The sequence below is a fragment of the Euleptes europaea genome, chromosome 18 (assembly GCF_029931775.1).
Source record: "Euleptes europaea isolate rEulEur1 chromosome 18, rEulEur1.hap1, whole genome shotgun sequence".
Lineage (NCBI taxonomy): Eukaryota > Metazoa > Chordata > Lepidosauria > Squamata > Sphaerodactylidae > Euleptes > Euleptes europaea.
Window position 1 is genome coordinate 18,161,227 of NC_079329.1, and position 21,174 is coordinate 18,182,400.

The window sequence follows — 21,174 nt, forward strand, 5'->3', positions numbered from 1 at the left end:
TCAATATTTCCCATTCATTTCTCCAAAGCCCACCCAGGAAATGCAAGGAAGATGAGTCATGGCTCTACCCAGAGCCAACTGGATGTCTTTGTTTCTCATGCTGTAGATGATGGGATTCATGATTGGAGGCAAAACAGTATACAGGACAGCAGCCAACAAATCCACAGTCGGAGAGGACAAAGCTTTGGGCCTCACGTACGAAAATGAAGCAGTGAAGAAAAACAAACAAAAGACTGTCAAGTGGGGAGTGCAGGTAGATAAGACTTTCTGCCTGCCATGCCCCGACTGAATCTTGAAAACAGCACTGAAGATGTAACCATAGGAAACAAATATGAATGTAAAGCAAAATGAGCCTAAGCTAAGAGTACTGGCAAAAACAAAGCTTTGAGCGGTCGATGTATCAGTGCAAGAGATCTTTAATAACTGAGGGACATCACAGAAATATTGTTCAATAAGATTGGACTGGCAGAAACGTAATGCAAATGTGTTCCCTGTAGCTACCGCTGCAATGATGACAGCGGTGACCCAACAAACAGCTGCCATTTGGAAGCAGAGAGTCCAGTTCATGATCAGCTGGTAGCGCAGAGGATGACAGATGGCTGCATAGCGGTCATAAGCCATGGCGGTGAGAAGGAACAGTTCAGCGCTTGCAAACATAATCACCAAGAAAACCTGAGTGACACATCCAGGGACTGAAATATGCTTGCTGCCCATCAAAGAATTGGCCATGGATTTGGGTACCGTCGTCGAAATGTAGCAGGCATCGACAATGGACAGGTTGACCAGGAAGAAATACATGGGGCTGTGAAGATGGTGATTCTGGACTACAGCTGTAACTAGGAGAACGTTTCCCACCAAAGCCACTAAATAAATGGAGAGAAAGACCGCAAAGTGTAGAATCTGTAATTCTCGAAGATTGGCAAATCCCAGAAGGACAAATTCTGTAACAGTTGTTTGGTTAACCATTTGATTACGTGGAAAAGCTCTGTGAAGGGGAAAGAAAAAAAATATTTTTTCTTTTTTTTTCTTTTTAAAATATTTTATTAAACATTTCACATAAAGATCATAACAATTACATACACATACAGTATATTCACACTTCTGGGGATTTTGTTAAGTAATTGCCTTTACAAATGCACACTTTCTAAGCCTTACAACAAATCTATCTTATCAATACACTCTTCTAGAACCGAAGCAGATACTTCCATTTAGACTGTAAATACTTTGTGTATTAATCTAACTATTTATCAATTCCAAACTTATAATTAATCTTATTTCTAAATTGAACAATTATAAACAATAAATATTGCATCTTTACTTAACTATACTGATCTTCCCTAACTTAACTTTGCTTTAATTATTTTCTCCACTTTCAACTATACTAACCCAGTTTTATAACCACTTCATCTAGTACCATCTGGGAAAGAAAAAAAAATACTGTGAAAATGATGATCTCAATAAAGATAATTCACAGTGGGTAGCCGTGTTAGTCTGTTTGTAGTAGTCAAAAAGGGCAAGAGTCCAGTAGCACCTTAAAGACTAACAAAAATATTTTCTGGTAGGGTATGAGCTTTCGTGAGCCACAGCTCACTTCTTCAGATACAGCTAGAATGTGAATCCCTTGGTCTTTAAGTAGAGGAACAGTATGTAAATGTGAATAGCAGGCTTGATTGGATTAGGTGTGATATGCAAAAGAGTCTGTGATGTCCAGGGGAGAGATGGGTGTGGAGAAATCAGCATTGGTAATGGGCCATGAATGCAAGGTCTTTATTCAGCCCAGGTAAATGCATTGACTTTAGTTTGATCTGGCTACACAACTCTGCAGATTTGTTCTCACTCACAACTACTTCCGGTTTGGTAAGGACTTATACCTTCAAATCAATGGCACTGCCATGGGCACTCGCATGGCTCCACAATATGCCAACATTTTCATGGCAGATCTAGAACAACGTTTTCTGAACTCATACCCACTGGCACCTCTCCTTTACCTGAGGTTCATTGATGACATTTTCTTTGTCTGGACTCATGGCAAAGAAGCCCTTGAAAGATTTCACCAGGCTTTCAACGACTTCCACCCCACCATCAATCTAACTATGAATTATTCCGAACAAGAAATCAACTTCCTAGACACCACAGTACGGATCCATGGGGGACACACAAGCACCACATTGTACCGGAAACCGACAGATCGGCAAACGTATCTACATGCGTCCAGCCACCACCCCAACCATATCAGACAATCCATTGTCTTTAGCCAAGCACTACGCTATAGTCGCATCTGCTCCAATCCTTCAGACAGAGATACACACTTGAGAGACCTACAGCAAACATTTTTGCAACTACAATATCCTGCAGATATGGTGCGAAAGATGATTGAGAAGGCCAGAATGATACCCAGGCACAACTTACTACAAGATAAGCCCAGAGAGAACGACAACAGAACACCTCTGGTTGTCACTTATAGCTCCCAACTAAAACCAGTCCAACGTATTATTAAGGACCTACAACCAATGCTGGATTGTGACACTTCCCTCGCTGAAGCACTGGGGGGATGTCCCTTTCTTGCTTACAGACAGCCGGCTAACCTAAAACAACTTCTCACCCATGATGATAAACTACTTAACAAGAACATGGACTCTGGCACCAAGGCCTGCAACAAACCGAGGTGCCAACTTTGCCCTCATATAGATTCTAGGAACACCATCTCTGGACCCACCAATGTCAGCCATACTATGTCAGGTTCATATTCCTGCTCATCTTCTAATGTGATTTATGCCATCACATGCCAGCAATGCCCTTCCACAATCTACATTGGACAAACAGGTCAGTCTCTTAGACAAAGATTAAATGGACATAAGTCTGACATCAGAAACCACAATATTCAAAAAACAGTGGGTGAACATTTCAACCTTCCAGGACATTCTGTTACAGATTTAAGAGTAGCAGTTCTCTTACAAAGGAATTTTAAAGGGAGATTGGAAAGAGAAACTGCTGAATTACAGTTGATATTCAAACTAAAGTCAATGCATTTACCTGGGCTGAATAAAGACCTTGCATTCATGGCCCATTACCAATGCTGATTTCTCCACACCCATCTCTCCCCTGGACATCACAGACTCTTTTGCATATCACACCTAATCCAATCAAGCCTGCTATTCACATTTACATACTGTTCCTCTACTTAAAGACCAAGGGATTCACATTCTAGCTGTATCTGAAGAAGTGAGCTGTGGCTCACGAAAGCTCATACCCTACCAGAAAATATTTTTGTTAGTCTTTAAGGTGCTACTGGACCCTTTTCAATAAAGATAGCATTTGCTGGTGTGTATCTAAGCCTTTTTCCCCCCAGAAATTGACAAAGAAAAATAATTTATCTTCTGTGTCAGTAATGATTTTTTTTAAAAAAGTGATGTTTTGATTTATCTGCTTTTCTCCCAAGACTTTCTTGTATTGCTGTTTATTTATTTATTTCTTAAAATGTTAACAGTACAGTCCTAAACAGAGTTACACCCTTTTAAATCCACTGTCTTGGATGGATATAGAAGGGTGTACCTCTGTTTAGGATTGCACTGTAATTTTTTTTTTTTATTTTCACATCCTATTAAAAATATATATGCACAATTCTCTTTCACAAAAGAAGATAAAACATGTTAGATAATGACAGGAATAGATTAGTACTTTGAACACTGAAGAATCATAATTCCAATAAAATTATACTCTTAACAAACTGATCCAAGGGAAATTATTTTGTGATTCCCACTGAGTCCAAAGGGGTTTATTCTCAGTAAATATACATAGGATTTCCAGATATATTATGTACCACTCGGGACAAATTCACATGAATTTGAGCAGGCATAACTGTCTGTATGTTTTAGCAACAATGATAATTTGCAGATAATTTGCACAATGAAGATTTCCTGTGATATGCCCTTGGCGGAGCATTGATTTCAGTAAGTTACCAATACCTGACGATCCCTTCCATTTGTAAGTGAAATCACAGTTTTTTTACTCGGTGATGCACTATTTCAATGACTCTCTCACTATTGCATACCATTAATCCAGGGCTGTGTGAATCTGTCCTCATACTCTAGCATTTACAGATATATATGCATCCTTTCCTGTCATTTTCCTGGATGAACATAAGAAGAGCCCTGCTGGAACAGACGAAAGGTCTGTCTCATCCAGCATCTTGTTTCTCACAGTGGTGAACCAAATGGTCCAGAGTGCCCGCAACAGGGGTACAAAGCCTACCCGTTTTGCTGCTACACATCAGCAACTGGCATTCAGAAGAACTGCCTCCAACATAGAGGTCTCATGGAGCATTCATTTCAACTCACATCGTACAGTTATATATTCTTGGGGGGAAATCTGCAGGGCCAACTACTAGTTGGGCATTAGTATTATGGATATCTGATAAAATAAACAGGAATCTTGTGTCTGTACCGGCATTGCGGAAGAACATTGTTATCTTGAGGAGATAGCAGTATGTCTCACTCCTCCTCACATGACAAAGTCAGGTTGGGTTGATATGCCTTTAAGCCCAAGGGTGCAGGCTCCCTGTGAATGCTGGAAACAACCCAGTTGTGGCCAATCTGTGCTTGGTAAACAGATCTGGAACAGGGGTAATGAATTAGAGTTAAAAAGCCAGGAAAAGAGGTGATAGCAGGGGGAAGAAGGGCTCTGGCATTCCCCCTCACCATTTGACCAGAGCCCTAATAGCAGGGGGGGATTGCCTGTTAAGCAACTTGTGTTTCCTAACAGTTGGGGCTATACTTTATGTTTATGATTAAATCAGCCTGTTAAAATAAACCTCAGCTTGCTTGAAACTCACTGGTGTGCTTTGCCTCTGAATCCTAAAGAAAGAACTATTTGGCAGAACAGTGTTATCGTAAAGGCTAACAAGTTTTTTTTCTTTCTAGCATGAGCTTTTTGCCCCCTATTAGCTGATTCACAGCCACCCCCCCCCAGATTCAGTTGTAGTTCTGTGTTCATCACCATCTAGTTCCATCTGCCTTTTGCCCCTTTTTATCGTTCATTAAAGCTTTGTTGTACTGTTGAAAATACCAAACTCCACTGACCTGGCAAAACATCTGAAAGCAGTATTCTGAGATCACTCATCTCTTGCCTTCCTTTCAGGTGGTCTGTTATGGCAGGATAGGGCTATATTGTGGAGATGCATTTGCTTGTACTGCTCCTGGTGTTTGAAGAAGGTAATCTCAGCAATGCTACATATGCTTGTATCAGAGTCCCAAGAGAAATACATATATCAGGGTCATGGGAAATGCATGTGGAGTCTTCTATTCCCCCCCCCTGTATGTTATAAATTCATGAACAGCAGCAGTGGGGGTTAACCATTTCCCCACAGGCTACTTGTAATATCACAAAAATCCCTTAGCTTTACCCGACTTCAGAAATACATGAAGGCCAGTTGTTGTTGTTGATTTCCCTGCCCTCTGGGGAAAGTAGCTTATAGTGTGGCAGCCATTCTTTCCAAGCTCTTTTGGACCTTAAGAAATGTCCATATTGATAGACAGATATTTCTGTATGTGCTTGAAGATGGGGTGCCCACTCAAGAGACCACCTTGTCCTAGTGGAATTGTATATACAAAAGCCTACCACATCTCAAGTTTAAACATGAATGGGCTGTTTTGGAATCAGTAACTGACAGACTGGAGAGAGAGAGAAAGAGAAACTGAAAACGATGGCATTGAAGTCTCTCCCCTACCCAAACCCTGCCCTCCTCAGGCTCCGCCCCCAAAACGTCCCACCAGTGGCAAAGAGAGACCTGGCAACCCACTCAGATACTTACTTAAAAAAAAAATTGGGAATTCAGAGAGCTTGGCCCACATATTGGCATAACATTATATCCACGTAACAATATTTTAGTGCTGATTTTAAAAACAATAACACCCAAGCCTCCCAAATGGCAGGGGGAGGAAATGACTGCTCTGGGGACAAGGTTAGGGAAAAATGCTGCCATGTGAAAAAGGAAATCTGAATTTTCCCACTCACAGGCTTTACTACACAGCAAAACTGGTTTGAGAAAGATTGGAGAAGAGCTGGGGAGACTGCAGGGGGTTCATTAATGTGCCACATTACTGTAGGAAAGCAGAGGGGGGAACTGCTTCCCAAACACATTAAACCTGAAACAGTAACCTGTTTGGAAATGGCCTCAGTTACTGAATGCAGCTCCTGAGCAGAGGAAGAATCTTCAATACTGATTTTAGCATCTGTTCAAGTATTGTTTTACTTTCATGAAGAGGTTATTAAGAAGTAGGATGCCTGACTGGCATCCCATTGTGCTACATCACAAATAGCTGGCAAAACTATCATTATACTAAATTTGTTAATATCAACACACTTGATTTGTTTAATAATAGGCATTCATAATATGCTGTTTAATAATTGGCATTCAGTTCCTTTATAATCTCCATGAAGATGATTTTCAGACTGGGTTTTCTTACGATGGATTTCATATCTTTATTTCTTTAACTACTTTCTTTACATCACATATAGTGCACCTTCCCAGATGAGACAGATTCCAACAGGTAAGAGCAGTATAATACAAGCCACCAAAAGAATTAGAGAACAACAACATGTAAAAAACACAGTATGATACAGACAATAGAGGATATGTACAACATTATTGTCTCCACATCCCAGAAAGAAGAGACAAGAATCGAACAATGGGCTAAACTAGACCTCTATTAATTGAAGATCTGCCATAGCAATGCATTTAAGGCTTCTCTCCCCTATCAGTGTACATTATGGTACCTAATGTGTAGTCATGTATGATATTAGCATTCAGACAGCCCACCCAAGCTTAAACCCCAGCACTACAGGCCTGCTGTAGCTCATTTTTCATTGCCAGCACTCCTATTTCTAAAGAAAAGTTTTGCCTTATTACCATCCCCCTTTGGTGGTTAACACTGGCATTCAGTAATGCTGCCCAGCTAGGGTTGCCAGCTCTGGGTTGCGGAGGGGAAGGACTTCAGTGGGGTATCATGCCATACAGTCCACCTTCCAAAGCAGCCATTTTCTTTGGGTGTACTGTCCTCTGTTGCCTGGAGATGAGTTGTAATCCCAGGAGATCTCCAGCCTCCATCTGGAGGTAAATGACCCCATGCCCAGCCTGAGTATAGTCTCCTCACTCTTTCCCTCAAGCTAGTCATCCACTGAATTCAGTGGGGCTTCCTTTCTCCTTGAATACCACACAGTGAGCAACTTTCTTGATATTTTCCCTCCCAAACCCACACTGCTCCTGCTAACTAATATCTACTTAGGACCTGTCAAACTAGGGAAGGGGAAATTTTGCTTGCCTGCTTTTCAGCATTCCCCATCCTTCTTCTGACATCATGCAATGAGATTCTTAATTTTTTGGGGTATTTTACACATACCCTCTTGAATATCCTTGTTCCTGAGACTATAAATGATTGGATTAAGGACTGGTGGTAAAACAGTATACACAACAGCAGAGATCAAGTCCAGAGCTGGAGAGGAAAGGGCTTTGGGCCTCATGTAGGAAAAGACAGCGGTGATGATGAATAAAGAAAAGACGGCCAAGTGAGGAGTGCAGGTGGAGAAGGCTTTGTGCCTGCCTTGAACAGATGGAATCTTCAGGACTGTGGAGAAGATGTAGCCATAGGAAACAAAGATGAATATAAACATGAAGGAGTCCACAATCAGCCCAAGAATGAGAATCAATTGCTCATTAACTTTTGTATTGGTGCAAGAAATCTTTTGTAGCTGAGGGATATCACAGAAAAACTGCTCTATCAGGTTGGACCCACAGAAGCATAACCTGAATGTGACGCCAGTTTCTAACACTGCATGCATCACACTGCTTATCCAAGTGGCAGCTGCCATCTGAGCACAGGCATCCCAACTCATGATTAATCTGTACTGCAGAGGATGGCAGATGGCTACGTAGCGGTCGTAAGCCATGACAGTGAGGATGGCAAGCTCAGCGGTAACACATGTGACCACGAAGAAGATCTGTGTGACGCATCCAGAGAAAGAAATACGTTTGTTGTTTGTCAAGGAAATGGCCATGGATTTGGGGACAGTGGTGGAGATGATACAGGTATCTATCAACGATAAATTCACCAAGAAAAAGTACATGGGGGTGTGGAGGTGATGGTTCAGGGCCACGGCTATGACAATGAGACTATTCCCTATTACAGCTAAGAAATAGGTGGAGAGAAAAATCACAAAATGCAAAATTTGCATGTCTCGATCGTCAGAAAACGTCATCAGAAGAAACTCGTCCACCATAGATTGGTTGTCTATTTGATTGCTTTGAGCCATTCTGTGGAGAGAAAGGAAGCTATTAATGAAGAATATCCAGTTTTAGAGAACAATTATTGCATCTATATCATTCATTTTAGAAAAATATAGTTCTATCTATCTAATCTATTTATTTTGTAATATACCTGTAAACCTTCAAGTTTTACAATCTTCCAAGCTTGCTCCTTATACATTCAAGTCAAGAGTGTGTGTATAAAGTGTCGTCAAGTCACGGTTGACTTATGGCAACCCCTGTATGGGTCATCTACAATTTTCTGTGCAACAATGAAACCCTCAGAGTGACCCAAAAATATTTGTTAGCAAAAACCATGCCTTCAAAAACACATATGGATGAAACAAATAGTTGCTTTTTTAATATTTTTATAAACCCCCATTTTTATAAACCCACATTTAAACTGTTCTTTCAAGGTGCAAAATGTGATGGCTGATATTGTCTTAGTTTTGAAATTTCCTCAAGCATTAAGCTCCTTTATCTGATATACTCCTTTCATCTGAAGAGACCACCATATGGATTGGGTAATGAAATATAGGATAAAACTCACCTCTTCCATAGCTTCTATCAGAAATTGAGTGGGTCTTTGTGTCTTGCCTTTGGTCTTTATTGGAAGATGGTTGTGTTGTGAAGAACAGAGAGAATCATCTCTGTTTTCTTCAGGGAGATGAATCAGGGAATTGCACCCCAGAGAGCAGTAATCTGCAGTGATGCAATCTGTGAATTCTTTTTAGTGGAGTTTATTCATTCAGTTGCTAGTCAACAAGTGTAGGATTATTGAGCGTACAAGTAATCAGTGTCATGCCATACATTTGTAAACATGCTACAGGTGTTGCAACATGCCCTCGTATGCATTGTCTGGTGTCTCATTGCTGATCAAGTTAGCAAAATATTGAAGTTCAACTCTACTCTGTGAAATGGAGAATCCTGAAGGCATGGAAAACTGTTTCCATAAAAAAATGATGCAGAGGAAAATTATGATTAACAAGCTAATTGTTGCTAAATGGTTACCAGTGACACATTTCAATGGCACACATTATTAATATGAAGATGGTTCTTTCATCATCTGTATTAACCAGATTTTCTTACTGATTCTTCTTGCAATGTATTTTACATTGGTTTTGCATTGTATTTATTATCTCTGCATTTCAGAATGAAAAGACAAGGCTCAAATAATTGATTAAATTAGCTCTTTATTAATGACTGACCAGCCATAGCAATACAATTGTCACTTCACAGCCTCTTTAGTGTGTGGTACTCTAACTAATAGGTAGGCATATAGGTAGGGTTGCCAACTTCCAGGTGGTTAAGGGAACAAACAGCACCACAGCTCAATTCATAAGAAGCTATTATGTAATAATCATAACATGGGAAAAAAACTCAAAGCATACACGCAGGTATGAAGACAGTCCGGAACCCCAAATATAATAGAACAGGGGTGTGTCCACAGGTAAGTTCCGTTTAGAAACACAGTAGGTGAGAAGACCAGCTGTCTCACTGTCGGGTATCCTCCCGAAACTCCAAAGTAAATAAACAAAGGTTACTTCACTGTATTCCAAATGACGAAAAATTATGGATGATGTTTCCAAGATAATTCAAAATAAATGTTCAAATTGAAATGAAACAATCTTTCCGGATAATGGAATCGTTTCGCAGTCAGTCGCTTCTTCAGTCAAAGTCTTTGTATTTTTTCGGGTACAGCGTCCTCTGCAATGAATAATACAACCCCAAAATAATCTCTAATAATGCAAAAAATTCAAAAAATATTCAAATATCTACAAATATGCGTATATATCTTACCCAGAGGTGACCAGCGACCCATAGGGCTTCTTATTATCTCTGATGGCTGGTACCAAGTCACACCTGAATCCTCATTATAACCAAAATAGTCTACCTGCACAGCTGAAACGGATTGAAGCCTTAAAGGAAGCTTGTCAAGTCGAACTCACTATTAAGTCCTAAAGGTGCTAAAGATTTAAATAAGTGGATGTATCTCATCTCCTGTTGGTGTAAAATCTTCATAACGTCTTGATGTTGATATGGGCGAGGTCTATACTGCCAAAGGGCAAAAAACAGGATATCATTTTCAGAGTGGCCCTGTTGGATGTAGTGCTCAGTGAGCGGAGCCTCCAGAGTTTTTGAACGGATCCTTGTTCTATGCTTGCTAATGCGTATTTTTAATTGGCGAGAGGTGGATCCTATGTAAATTTTTAAACAGGGACATAGGACCGCGTATATAACATTTTTAGAAAGACAATTAGTAAATTGCTGTAAGGAATATTTAAAATTGAAACTGGAGGAACTGACCTCCTTAATGGGCAGACTATACGGGCACATTGCACACGTGCCGCATTTGTGATGTCCCCGGATATTAACCCTAGGAAGGCTCCTGACTCTGTCGGTTTGAACCAAAAAATTACGTATAGACTTGGTCTTCCTCAGACCAAAAATAGGAGGTTTAGAACAGCCTGGAATGTTAAACAAGACGTGCCAGTGGCGTCTGATGATGCGTTGGAGTTCATTTGTAAGATGATTAAATTGTAAGGAGGCAAATACCCCCTTAGATTGCTCATCTGAATGAGAGGAAGATTCCAGGAGCCCCTTTCTGTCCCTGTCTATCACTCTGTCAAGTGCTGAAGCCAGAACAGAGTCTTCATAACCCCTACGCTTTAGCACACCACAAAGCTCCCGTGCTGCCGGGTGAAAGTCCAAAGGGAACGTAGAGTTCCGTTTGAGCCTTAGAAGTTTGCTGAATGGTAGATTGCGGCGCAGGTGTAGAGGATGATTCGAGGTGAAATGCAAACCTGCGCCCACATCAGTGGGTTTACGATAGGGCTTTACAGCAATGGTATCCTCCAGGGTCCTAAAGACCCACAGATCTAAGAATGCAACGGCTTGTTTATCACATGAACCAGTGAACTTAAGACTGGAATTCAACGAATTGAGAGTCCTGGACACAATGTCAAAAGAGTCAGCAGAGTCTAATATACAAAATAAATCATCAATATAACGAAAATAGTGAAGAATGTGCCTAGAATAAACCGGATGCTTAGTCCAAATTTCCTCAAACGAAATCATGTAAATATTGGCCACTGACGGGGCGCATGCTGCACCCATCGCCACTCCTTGTGTTTGCAAAAAGAAAGATTCATGATACCTGAAAAAATTATTTTCAAAAATAATGTCAACTAAACTGAGTAGAAAATGAGTAGGAATATTAGGATCCGTCCTAGTACTAAGCAATCTATCAATAATATTTCTTGCCTCTTCCAAGGGAATATTTGTATAGAGAGATGAAACATCAAACGTGGCTAACACCGCTCCTGAAGGCAGAGGTAGGTTTTCAATCTTATTAATGAAATCTCTAGAATCTTTGATATAGGAGACGGTAAGCTTACTAAAAGGTTGGGGGAAAAAAATCAATAAACCTAGACAAAGGTTCAAGTAAACTTCCTATGGCAGAGATGATAGGACGGCCAGGTGGGTCAACTAAAGATTTATGAATTTTAGGAAGAGAATAAAAAATAGGAACACGAGGATATTTAACCAAAAGAAAATCTGCTATGGCCTTGTCTATATAATTGTCATAAATGACAGTCTTAATGATGTTCATAACCCTCTTAGTAGGATCAGCAGACAATGGCTTGTAAAAATTCCTATCATTTAGTTGTCTTAAGTTTTCCCGATTATACGATTGGGTGTCCAAGATAACCAAAGCCCCTCCCTTATCAGCAGGTCTACAGATAATATTTGGATCAGATGAGATGTTCTCCAAAATGTGAAACTGCTCCCTAGTGAGGTTGGTCTTATCACTCTGCCATCTTCTTCTCTTTTCTAGCTTGTCCACATCTCTTAATACTAAAGTTTGGAATGTATTCACCTGAAATCCAGGATTTTTGGGGACAAAGGAAGATTTAACCCGAAATTGCGACACAATTAGAACAATTGGAGAAGGATTTGAATAAATATGGATCTGATATTTACGCCTATAAAAAACGCAAGTTTATTAGAGACCAGGAGGATTTCAGTAAAGATAGGGTTTACTTTTGGAACAGTAAGGACAAACCGCGCCCCTTTAAGAGCAGAGGGGCCAGAAACTATTCTGACTCTGAGGGCTCCTCCGGAGAGATGGGCGGATCTAGCATATCCAGCAATGGTTCTTACGGCTCTTCATATTACCTCCGATCTAACCGTCGGGATTTTTCTTATGCACCGGGACCTCAAAGAGGACCCCGGAGGAAGCAACAGCTACAACAAAAACAGACTTAGTAGTAAATTTGTCCTCATGGACATTCACACAAGAAGAACTTACCGTTTTGAATTTAGGACTGGGCTTTGTTCCTACACCGAAATACTCGGGTTTTCAGACCCGGGTAGATCTTTATAAGCTCTTTCGTAATATTAAGCTGAAAGAATTTTTTAAATGACAGGACAGGACTGCAAATGAGTATAGTCAATTTCGGGTTAAATCTTCCTTTGTCCCCAAAAATCCTGGATTTCAGGTGAATACATTCCAAACTTTAGTATTAAGAGATGTGGACAAGCTAGAAAAGAGAAGAAGATGGCAGAGTGATAAGACCAACCTCACTAGGGAGCAGTTTCACATTTTGGAGAACATCTCATCTGATCCAAATATTATCTGTAGACCTGCTGATAAGGGAGGGGCTTTGGTTATCTTGGACACCGAATCGTATAATCGGGAAAACTTAAGACAACTAAATGATAGGAATTTTTACAAGCCATTGTCTGCTGATCCTACTAAGAGGGTTATGAACATCATTAAGACTGTCATTTATGAGGGTTTATCCCTTAATTATATAGACAAGGCCATAGCAGATTTTCTTTTGGTTAAATATCCTCGTGTTCCTATTTTTTATTCTCTTCCTAAAATTCATAAATCTTTAGTTGACCCACCATCTCTGCCATAGGAAGTTTACTTGAACCTTTGTCTAGGTTTATTGATTTTTTTCTACAACCTTTTAGTAAGCTTACCGTCTCCTATATCAAAGATTCTAGAGATTTCATTAATAAGATTGAAAATTGCTTAGTACTAGGACGGATCCTAATATTCCTACTCATTTTCTACTCAGTTTAGTTGACATTATTTTTGAAAATAATTTTTTCAGGTATCATGAATCTTTCTTTTTGCAAACACAAGGAGTGGTGATGGGTGCAGCATGCGCCCCGTCAGTGGCCAATATTTACATGATTTCGTTTGAGGAAATTTGGACTAAGCATCCGGTTTATTCTAGGCACATTCTTCACTATTTTCGTTATATTGATGATTTATTTTGTATATTAGACTCTGCTGACTCTTTTGACATTGTGTCCAGGACTCTCAATTCGTTGAATTCCAGTCTTAAGTTCACTGGTTCATGTGATAAACAAGCCGTTGCATTCTTAGATCTGTGGGTCTTTAGGACCCTGGAGGATACCATTGCTGTAAAGCCCTATCGTAAACCCACTGATGTGGGCGCAGGTTTGCATTTCACCTCGAATCATCCTCTACACCTGTGCCGCAATCTACCATTCAGCAAACTTCTAAGGCTCAAACAGGACTCTACGTTCCCTTTGGACTTTCACCCGGCAGCACGGGAGCTTTGTGGTGTGCTAAAGCGTAGGGGTTATGAAGACTCTGTTCTGGCTTCAGCACTTGACAGAGTGATAGACAGGGACAGAAAGGGGCTCCTGGAATCTTCCTCTCATTCAGATGAGCAATCTAAGGGGGTATTTGCCTCCTTACAATTTAATCATCTTACAAATGAACTCCAACGCATCATCAGACGCCACTGGCACGTCTTGTTTAACATTCCAGGCTGTTCTAAACCTCCTATTTTTGGTCTGAGGAAGACCAAGTCTATACGTAATTTTTTGGTTCAAACCGACAGAGTCAGGAGCCTTCCTAGGGTTAATATCCGGGGACATCACAAATGCGGCACGTGTGCAATGTGCCCGTATAGTCTGCCCATTAAGGAGGTCAGTTCCTCCAGTTTCAATTTTAAATATTCCTTACAGCAATTTACTAATTGTCTTTCTAAAAATGTTATATACGCGGTCCTATGTCCCTGTTTAAAAATTTACATAGGATCCACCTCTCGCCAATTAAAAATACGCATTAGCGAGCATAGAACAAGGATCCGTTCAAAAACTCTGGAGGCTCCGCTCACTGAGCACTACATCCAACAGGGCCACTCTGAAAATGATATCCTGTTTTTTGCCCTTTGGCAGTATAGACCTCGCCCATATCAACATCAAGACGTTATGAAGATTTTACACCAACAGGAGATGGGATACATCCACTTATTTAAATCTTTAGCACCTTTAGGACTTAATAGTGAGTTCGACTTGACAAGCTTCCTTTAAGGCTTCAATCCGTTTCAGCTGTGCAGGTAGACTATTTTGGTTATAATGAGGATTCAGGCGTGACTTGGTACCAGCCATCAGAGATAATAAGAAGCCCTATGGGTCGCTGGTCACCTCTGGGTAAGATATATACACATATTTGTAGATATTTGAATATTTTTTGAATTTTTTGTATTATTAGAGATTATTGTGGGGTTGTATTATTCATTGCAGAGGACGCTGTACCCAAAAAAATACAAAGACTTTGACTGAAGAAGCGACTGACTGCGAAACGATTCCATTATCCGGAAAGATTGTTTCATTTCAATTTGAACATTTATTTTGAATTATCTTGGAAACATCATCCATAATTTTTCGTCATTTGGAATACGGTGAAGTAACCTGTGTTTATTTACTTTGGAGTTTCGGGAGGATACCCGACAGTGAGACAGCTGGTCTTCTCACCTACTGTGTTTCTAAACGGAACTTACCTGTGGACACACCCCTGTTCTATTATATTTGGGGTTCCGGACTGTCTTCATACCTGCGTGTATGCTTTGAGTTTTTTTCCCATGTTATGATTATTACATAATAGCTTCTTATGAATTGAGCTGTGGTGCTGTTTGTTCCCTTAACTACACGTTTATCAGCATATGTAGCAATTATTCAGTGTTAACTAAACTTCCAGGTGGTAGCTGGAGATCTCCAGCTATTACATCTGATCTCCAGGCAACAGAGATTAGTTCACCTGGAGAAAATGGCTGCTTTGGAAGGTGAACTCTATGGCATTATACCCATTGAAGAAAAAGAAGAGTTGGTTTTTATATGCCATTGCTTAAGAGTTGGTTTTTATGCCAACTTTCTCTACCACTTAAGGAAGAATCAAACCAGCTTACAATCACCTTCCCTTTCCCTCCCCGGTGAGGTAGGTGGGGCTGAGAGAGCTGTGACTAGCCCAAGGTCACCCAGCTGGCTTCATATGTAGGTGTGGAGAAAGAAATCCAGTTAACCAGATTGGCGTTCACTGCTCATATGGAGGAGAGGGGAATCAAGCCCAGTTCTCCATATCAGAGTCCACCGCTCTTGACCACTACACCACACTGGCTCTCCCTCCCCAAGTGCCCCTCCCCTCCCCAAACCCTACTCTCTGAAGACTCCACCCTCAAATCTCCAGGTATTTCCCAACCCTGAGCTGGCAACCCTACATATAGGTTATGCTGCTTCCCCATAGAGCCAGTTTGAGGCAGTTTACAATGTAAAATGTAAGACCATAAAAGTTGTGCACCATAAAAGTTGTAACAAGGAATGAAATATTAAAAGGTCAGCCAAAAAATCTCAGCAACAGCATAAAACCTTCATAGCATCCTAAAACAAGTATCCTAAAACAGCTGTCAGGCTAGAAGCCAACTGTAAAAATAAGTTTAAAAGATCAACCCTTTGATTAAAAGCCTTGATGAAAAGAAATTTGTTGGTCTGGCACCTAATATATAGTAACGTTGGTGTCAGGTGAGCCTTAAGGTGGAGGACATTCCAAAGATCAGGTGCTACCACTGAAAAATCCCTGTCTCTGGTCAGTATCTGCTTCATCTCTGAAACTGCAGAGAAGGCACGGAGAGAAGGGCTTGTAAGGATGGTTCTATGCATGAACTGTGGACATTAAGGTTCCATGATATAACCAGGTCCCAATGTAGACCTCCTCACCAATCCCCTTATGCTGATCCATCATGAGAAGTCATAAAGGGTAATGCTTCCTTTATCCTTGTGTGTAGGGTTACCAACATCAAAGTGGGGCCTGGAGTTCTCCTGAAATTACAACTGATCTCTCAAATACAGAGATTACTTCCCCTGGAGGAAACAACAGCATTGGAGGACAGACTCATCATCATTACCTTTATTAGGCATTTGCATCAGCATACAATAAACAGAGTTGTGAAAACGGTTAAAACAGGTTACATTAAAATGACATTACTTAGAAGTATGAGAAACTGCTCGTGAATTCTTTGTGCAGAAAGGAGAAAACTAGCTACTTGTTGGGTGACAGAGGGGTTTCTATCAGATAAAAGGTACATCACCAACTGCTGATCTGAGAGACTCTGATCACTGGGCAGTAGGGGTTTAATATAGGTATTCCTTGGCCTCATGTAAAGCTGGCAGTACAACAGCACTTGGTTAAAGTGTTCAGGATCCTCAGTCTTAAATGGACAATACCTATCAATAAAAGAAATTCCTTTGTATCTTCCTTGTAGAATAGCTGAAGGAAGAATGTTAAGTCTAGCGAGCATGAAAACTCTGCGAATGGAGGACAGACTCTATGGTATCATGTCCCTACTCTGCTCCCTCCCCTTCCCAGACTCTGCCATCAAGAGGCATAACCCCCAAATCTCCAGGAATCCACTAAATCAGAGTTTCCAACTCCACTTGGATGGAAGAAGAAGAGTTGGTTTTTATATCCCAGTTTTCTCTACTTTTAAGGAGTGTCAAACCAGCTTACAATCTCCAATAGACTTGCTCAAAAATGCAATATCTGCAAAGTACAAAGCGCAATAAAACAAGGTATGCCTGTACTTATGTACATATATTAACAATGCTTCCTCTGTGTGTGTGTGTACCAATGCTTTTGGGTTCCTTTGTTTCTCTTTACTGAAGACCTACAACATTACATAATAAGATTTTTAACTCTTTTTAATATTTTGCACACTGCCTCTCGGATATCCTTGTTCCTGAGGCTATAAATGATTGGATTCAGGGCTGGAGGTAAAACAGCATATAAAACTGCAGAGAGCAGGTCAACAGAGGGAGAGGAAAGTGCTTTGGGCCTCATATATGAAAACACACCTGTAAAAATAAATAAGGAAAAGACTGTCAAGTGGGGGGTGCAGGTAGAGAAGGCTTTGGCTCTGCCCTGGACTGATGGAATCTTCAGCACTGCTGAGAAGATATAGCCATAGGAAACAAAGATGAACACAAAGCAGAAGGAATCCACAATGAGTCCAAGAACGAGGATCAGAACTCGATTAGCTTCTGTATCTGTGCAAGAGATCTTTTATAGCTGAGGGATATCACAGAAAAACTGCTCGATAATATTGGACCCACAGAAGCTTAACCGAAATGTAATACCAGTTTCTATTATTGCATGTATCACACTGCTGATCCAGGAAGCGGCTGCCAGGTGAGAGCAGACATCCCAGTTCATGATTAACATATACTTTTTCTTTTAACCAAGGGGTCCCACACAGCCTCTAATGATTTTAGGGAACCAGGTTTGTTACAAGATGTTATTAGGGATGCAACTGTAAAGGCTTTAGGTTTACTGTTGTGAGGTAAGTTTTGTGGTGAGCAAGAAGAACAGGGAGATCACTAGGCAGGAGTTGTATGTAAATAACAAAGAATATTTATTTATTTACAGGTTGTTTTAAAGAACAGATCAGCAGTGCAGGCCACCAGATAGTCAAATGAGAAACTTGGCCAAGGCACATAAATTTAAGCTGGTTATGGCTTCAGAGTGTGGATTAAATTCTCTTTCATGCTTTCAGGTACAAATAGGCTTTAATTGACTATCCACTATGTTGGATGCTTTCAAACACGCCAGATTCCACTAGGGGTGTTCAGTTGGATATGCTGGGGGAAAAAAACATTTGACTGGAGGGGTGGGGAAGCTAAATCAGAAAAAGCCAAAAAAATTCAGCTTTTTTCGGTTTTTCAGGATTTTTCGTAGGTTTCTATTGAGACAAAATACCTACATTGAAGCCTATGGGGAATCTTTGTGGGGTTTGGGAGGGCTGTTTTTTTAAGGTAGAGGCATCAAAATTGCAGCATAGCTGCTGGTAAAACTTCTTAGATTTGGCTCAAGGAGTCCAATTTTATTTGTCCCTATTTTTTCTCCATTTGGCAACCCTATATGGAGGAGGGGTGTGCTAAATACTTTAAAGTTTAAAGGGCAGCCCCTTTAAAGTTTAAAGGGCAGCCCGCCCCCCTTCAGCGGAGCCCGCTGGAGAGGCGCGGCTGTCATTTAAACTCATCTGTGCCTCCCGGCCGGGAGGGGCAGATGAGTTTAAAGGGGACCCCCCCCCCTTCAGCGGAGCCCGCTGAAGGGGGGCGGGCTGCCCTTTAAACTCATCTGAGCCTCCCAGCTGGGAGGCGCAGATGAGTTTAAATGACAGCCCGTCCTCTCCAGCGGAGCCCGCTGAAGGGGGGGCGGGCTGCCCTTTAAACTCATCTGAGCCTCCCAGCTGGGAGGCGCAGATGAGTTTAAATGACAGCCCGCGCCTCTCCAGCGGAGCCCGCTGAAGGGGGGCGGGCTGCCCTTTAAACTGATCTGCGCCTCCCAGCTGGGAGGCTCAGATCAGTTTAAAGGGCCCCCGCGCGCCTTCAGGGAATCCCTGAAGGCGCGCTTCGGCCGAATTTTCCCCCGAACTCCGGATCCCCCCGAATTACCAGGGATCCGAAGCGGGGGAGTTCGGACTTTGGCACGTACCGAACCCACAAGGGTCAAATTCGGCCGAATCCGAACTGTACCGAATTTTTTTTTTTGACAGCCCTAATTCTCAATTCTCTTTATAGAATTGCACAGTGGTTAGAAAGTGAATGTGCATATCTTTGACTTCAGATAGCATTGTGTTGATGAGTGATATGAGTTGAAAGAAAGTTCTATCTCACCTTTGAATACAAATCACATATTGATGCTGGAGTGATTGTGTGGGCCTCTAGTAAGAGCTATAGGTGTACTGAATAAGCATTGGCAGAAGAAGAAGCGTCGGTTTTTAATATGCCGACTTTCTCTACTACTTAAGGGAGAATTAAACCGGCTTACAATTATCTTCCCTTCTCCTCTCCACAACAAACACCCTATGAGCTAGGTGGGGCTGAAAGAACTCTAAGAGAGCTGTGACTAGCCCAAGGTCACCCAGCTGGCTTCATGTGTAGGAGTGGAGAAACCAACCCAGTTCACCAGATTAGTGTCCACCGCTCATGTGGAGGAGTGGGGAATCGAACCCAGTTCCCCAGATTAGAGTCCACCACTCCAAACCACTGCTCTTAACCACTACACCACACTGGCTCTGTGATTTTAAATTCCACCTATGAACATGGACTGTAACACCTTTAGTATTTTGACATACTGCTCCCTTGGTCCTCATTATAAAAGGAACTTTTCTGTCACCATAGGTTTCTGGTAAATAAGTCTCTAGAGAATTAGTCTCCAAACAGCAATGTAGAAAAGGAAGAGGTTCTCCAAACCAGACCACAAAACCAGACTACCAGGTAATTCACTGTAATGCAATTAGAAATATATTTATTTTTGATGATATCCTGAGCAGATAAAATGTCTGTGTGAAATGCAAAGAATACATGTATCAATCACCATGAAAAAGCAGAACTGGACAGTCATTTATACCACAAGTTGGAAGAAAAATAAAGCAAGGTTGGAAAAAAATAACATATTTTCTTGCAAGTTACAGGATTCTTTGTTATTTGTCTGAGCACTATTTTCTATTCTATTCTACTTTGCATTCTGTTTCTCTACATTTTTATTCCTTTTTGTATTCCTGGATTACTATTATATAATAATAATAATAATAACAACAACAACAACAACATTGAGTAATTACGTAATGATATCCTTATGTACTGATATTATGTAATTAAATTATAATTTATGCAATGGCACTATGATGGCTAAGATATAATTTTCCAAAATATATATATAAATATACCAAATATACCAAATATATTAATTTGTGACTGTGGATAGACATAAAGTAGATATAACTGTACATGCTATTTTTAATGTAGCACTAATGCAGTACTACTTCATACCAAGGGTTTTTGTTAGAATTAATGACATGCTTAGAAATCAGTCAATTTCTTTAGAAGTTCTGAGCAGTGCAATTTTACAGTTCTTATATAGTTTTGACTAGGTTTTAGCATTTTTTGCTGCACCAGGCACTATATTAAATGGCGATCATTGGGAGCCGGCGTGGTGTAGTGGTTAAGAGTGGTGGTTTGGAGTGGTGGAGTCTGATCTGGAGAACCGGGTTTGATTCCCCACTCTTCCACACGAGCGGTGGAGGCTAATCTGGTGAACTGGATTTGTTTCCCCACTCCTACACATGAAGCCAGCTGGGTGACCTTGGGCAAGTCACATTCTCCCAGCTTCACCTACCTCACAGGGTGTCTGTTGTGGGGAGGGGAAGGGAAGGTGATTGTAAGCTGGTTTCAGTCTCCCTTAAGTGGTAGAGAAAGTTGGCATATAGAAACCAACTCTTCTTCTTAATAGTTCAGGAGACTGTATTTATGGTTTTAGATATTTTATGGATATTTTTGGTTTTAATGTTGTTACCTGCCCTGAACCCAGCCTTGGCTGGGGAGGGCAAGTTGGAAATTTTAAAAATCAATAAATAAAGATTAATCTCTGTCTTTTGATGGCAGACTATTGGTGGATCTAAGAATTCACCTGGTAGACCTGTGTCCCATGATTCATCCCATGTTTTCCTTCTTCCAACAGTGGTGGTTATCTACGATGCATTTAAACCAAA

The 21,174-nt window shown here is 40.9% G+C and overlaps 2 protein-coding genes across 2 annotated transcripts; both read right to left on the reverse strand.

Moving 5' to 3' along the window:
- On the reverse strand, window positions 1–966 carry LOC130490627 (olfactory receptor 14C36-like). Its single transcript, XM_056864441.1, has one exon. The coding sequence runs from the start codon at window positions 964–966 to the stop codon at window positions 1–3; it is 966 nt and encodes a 321-aa protein (XP_056720419.1).
- A 6,387-nt stretch (window positions 967–7,353) lies between these two features.
- On the reverse strand, window positions 7,354–8,307 carry LOC130490628 (olfactory receptor 14A16-like). The gene has a single exon (XM_056864442.1). The coding sequence runs from the start codon at window positions 8,305–8,307 to the stop codon at window positions 7,354–7,356; it is 954 nt and encodes a 317-aa protein (XP_056720420.1).
- Window positions 8,308–21,174: the final 12,867 nt, after the last annotated feature.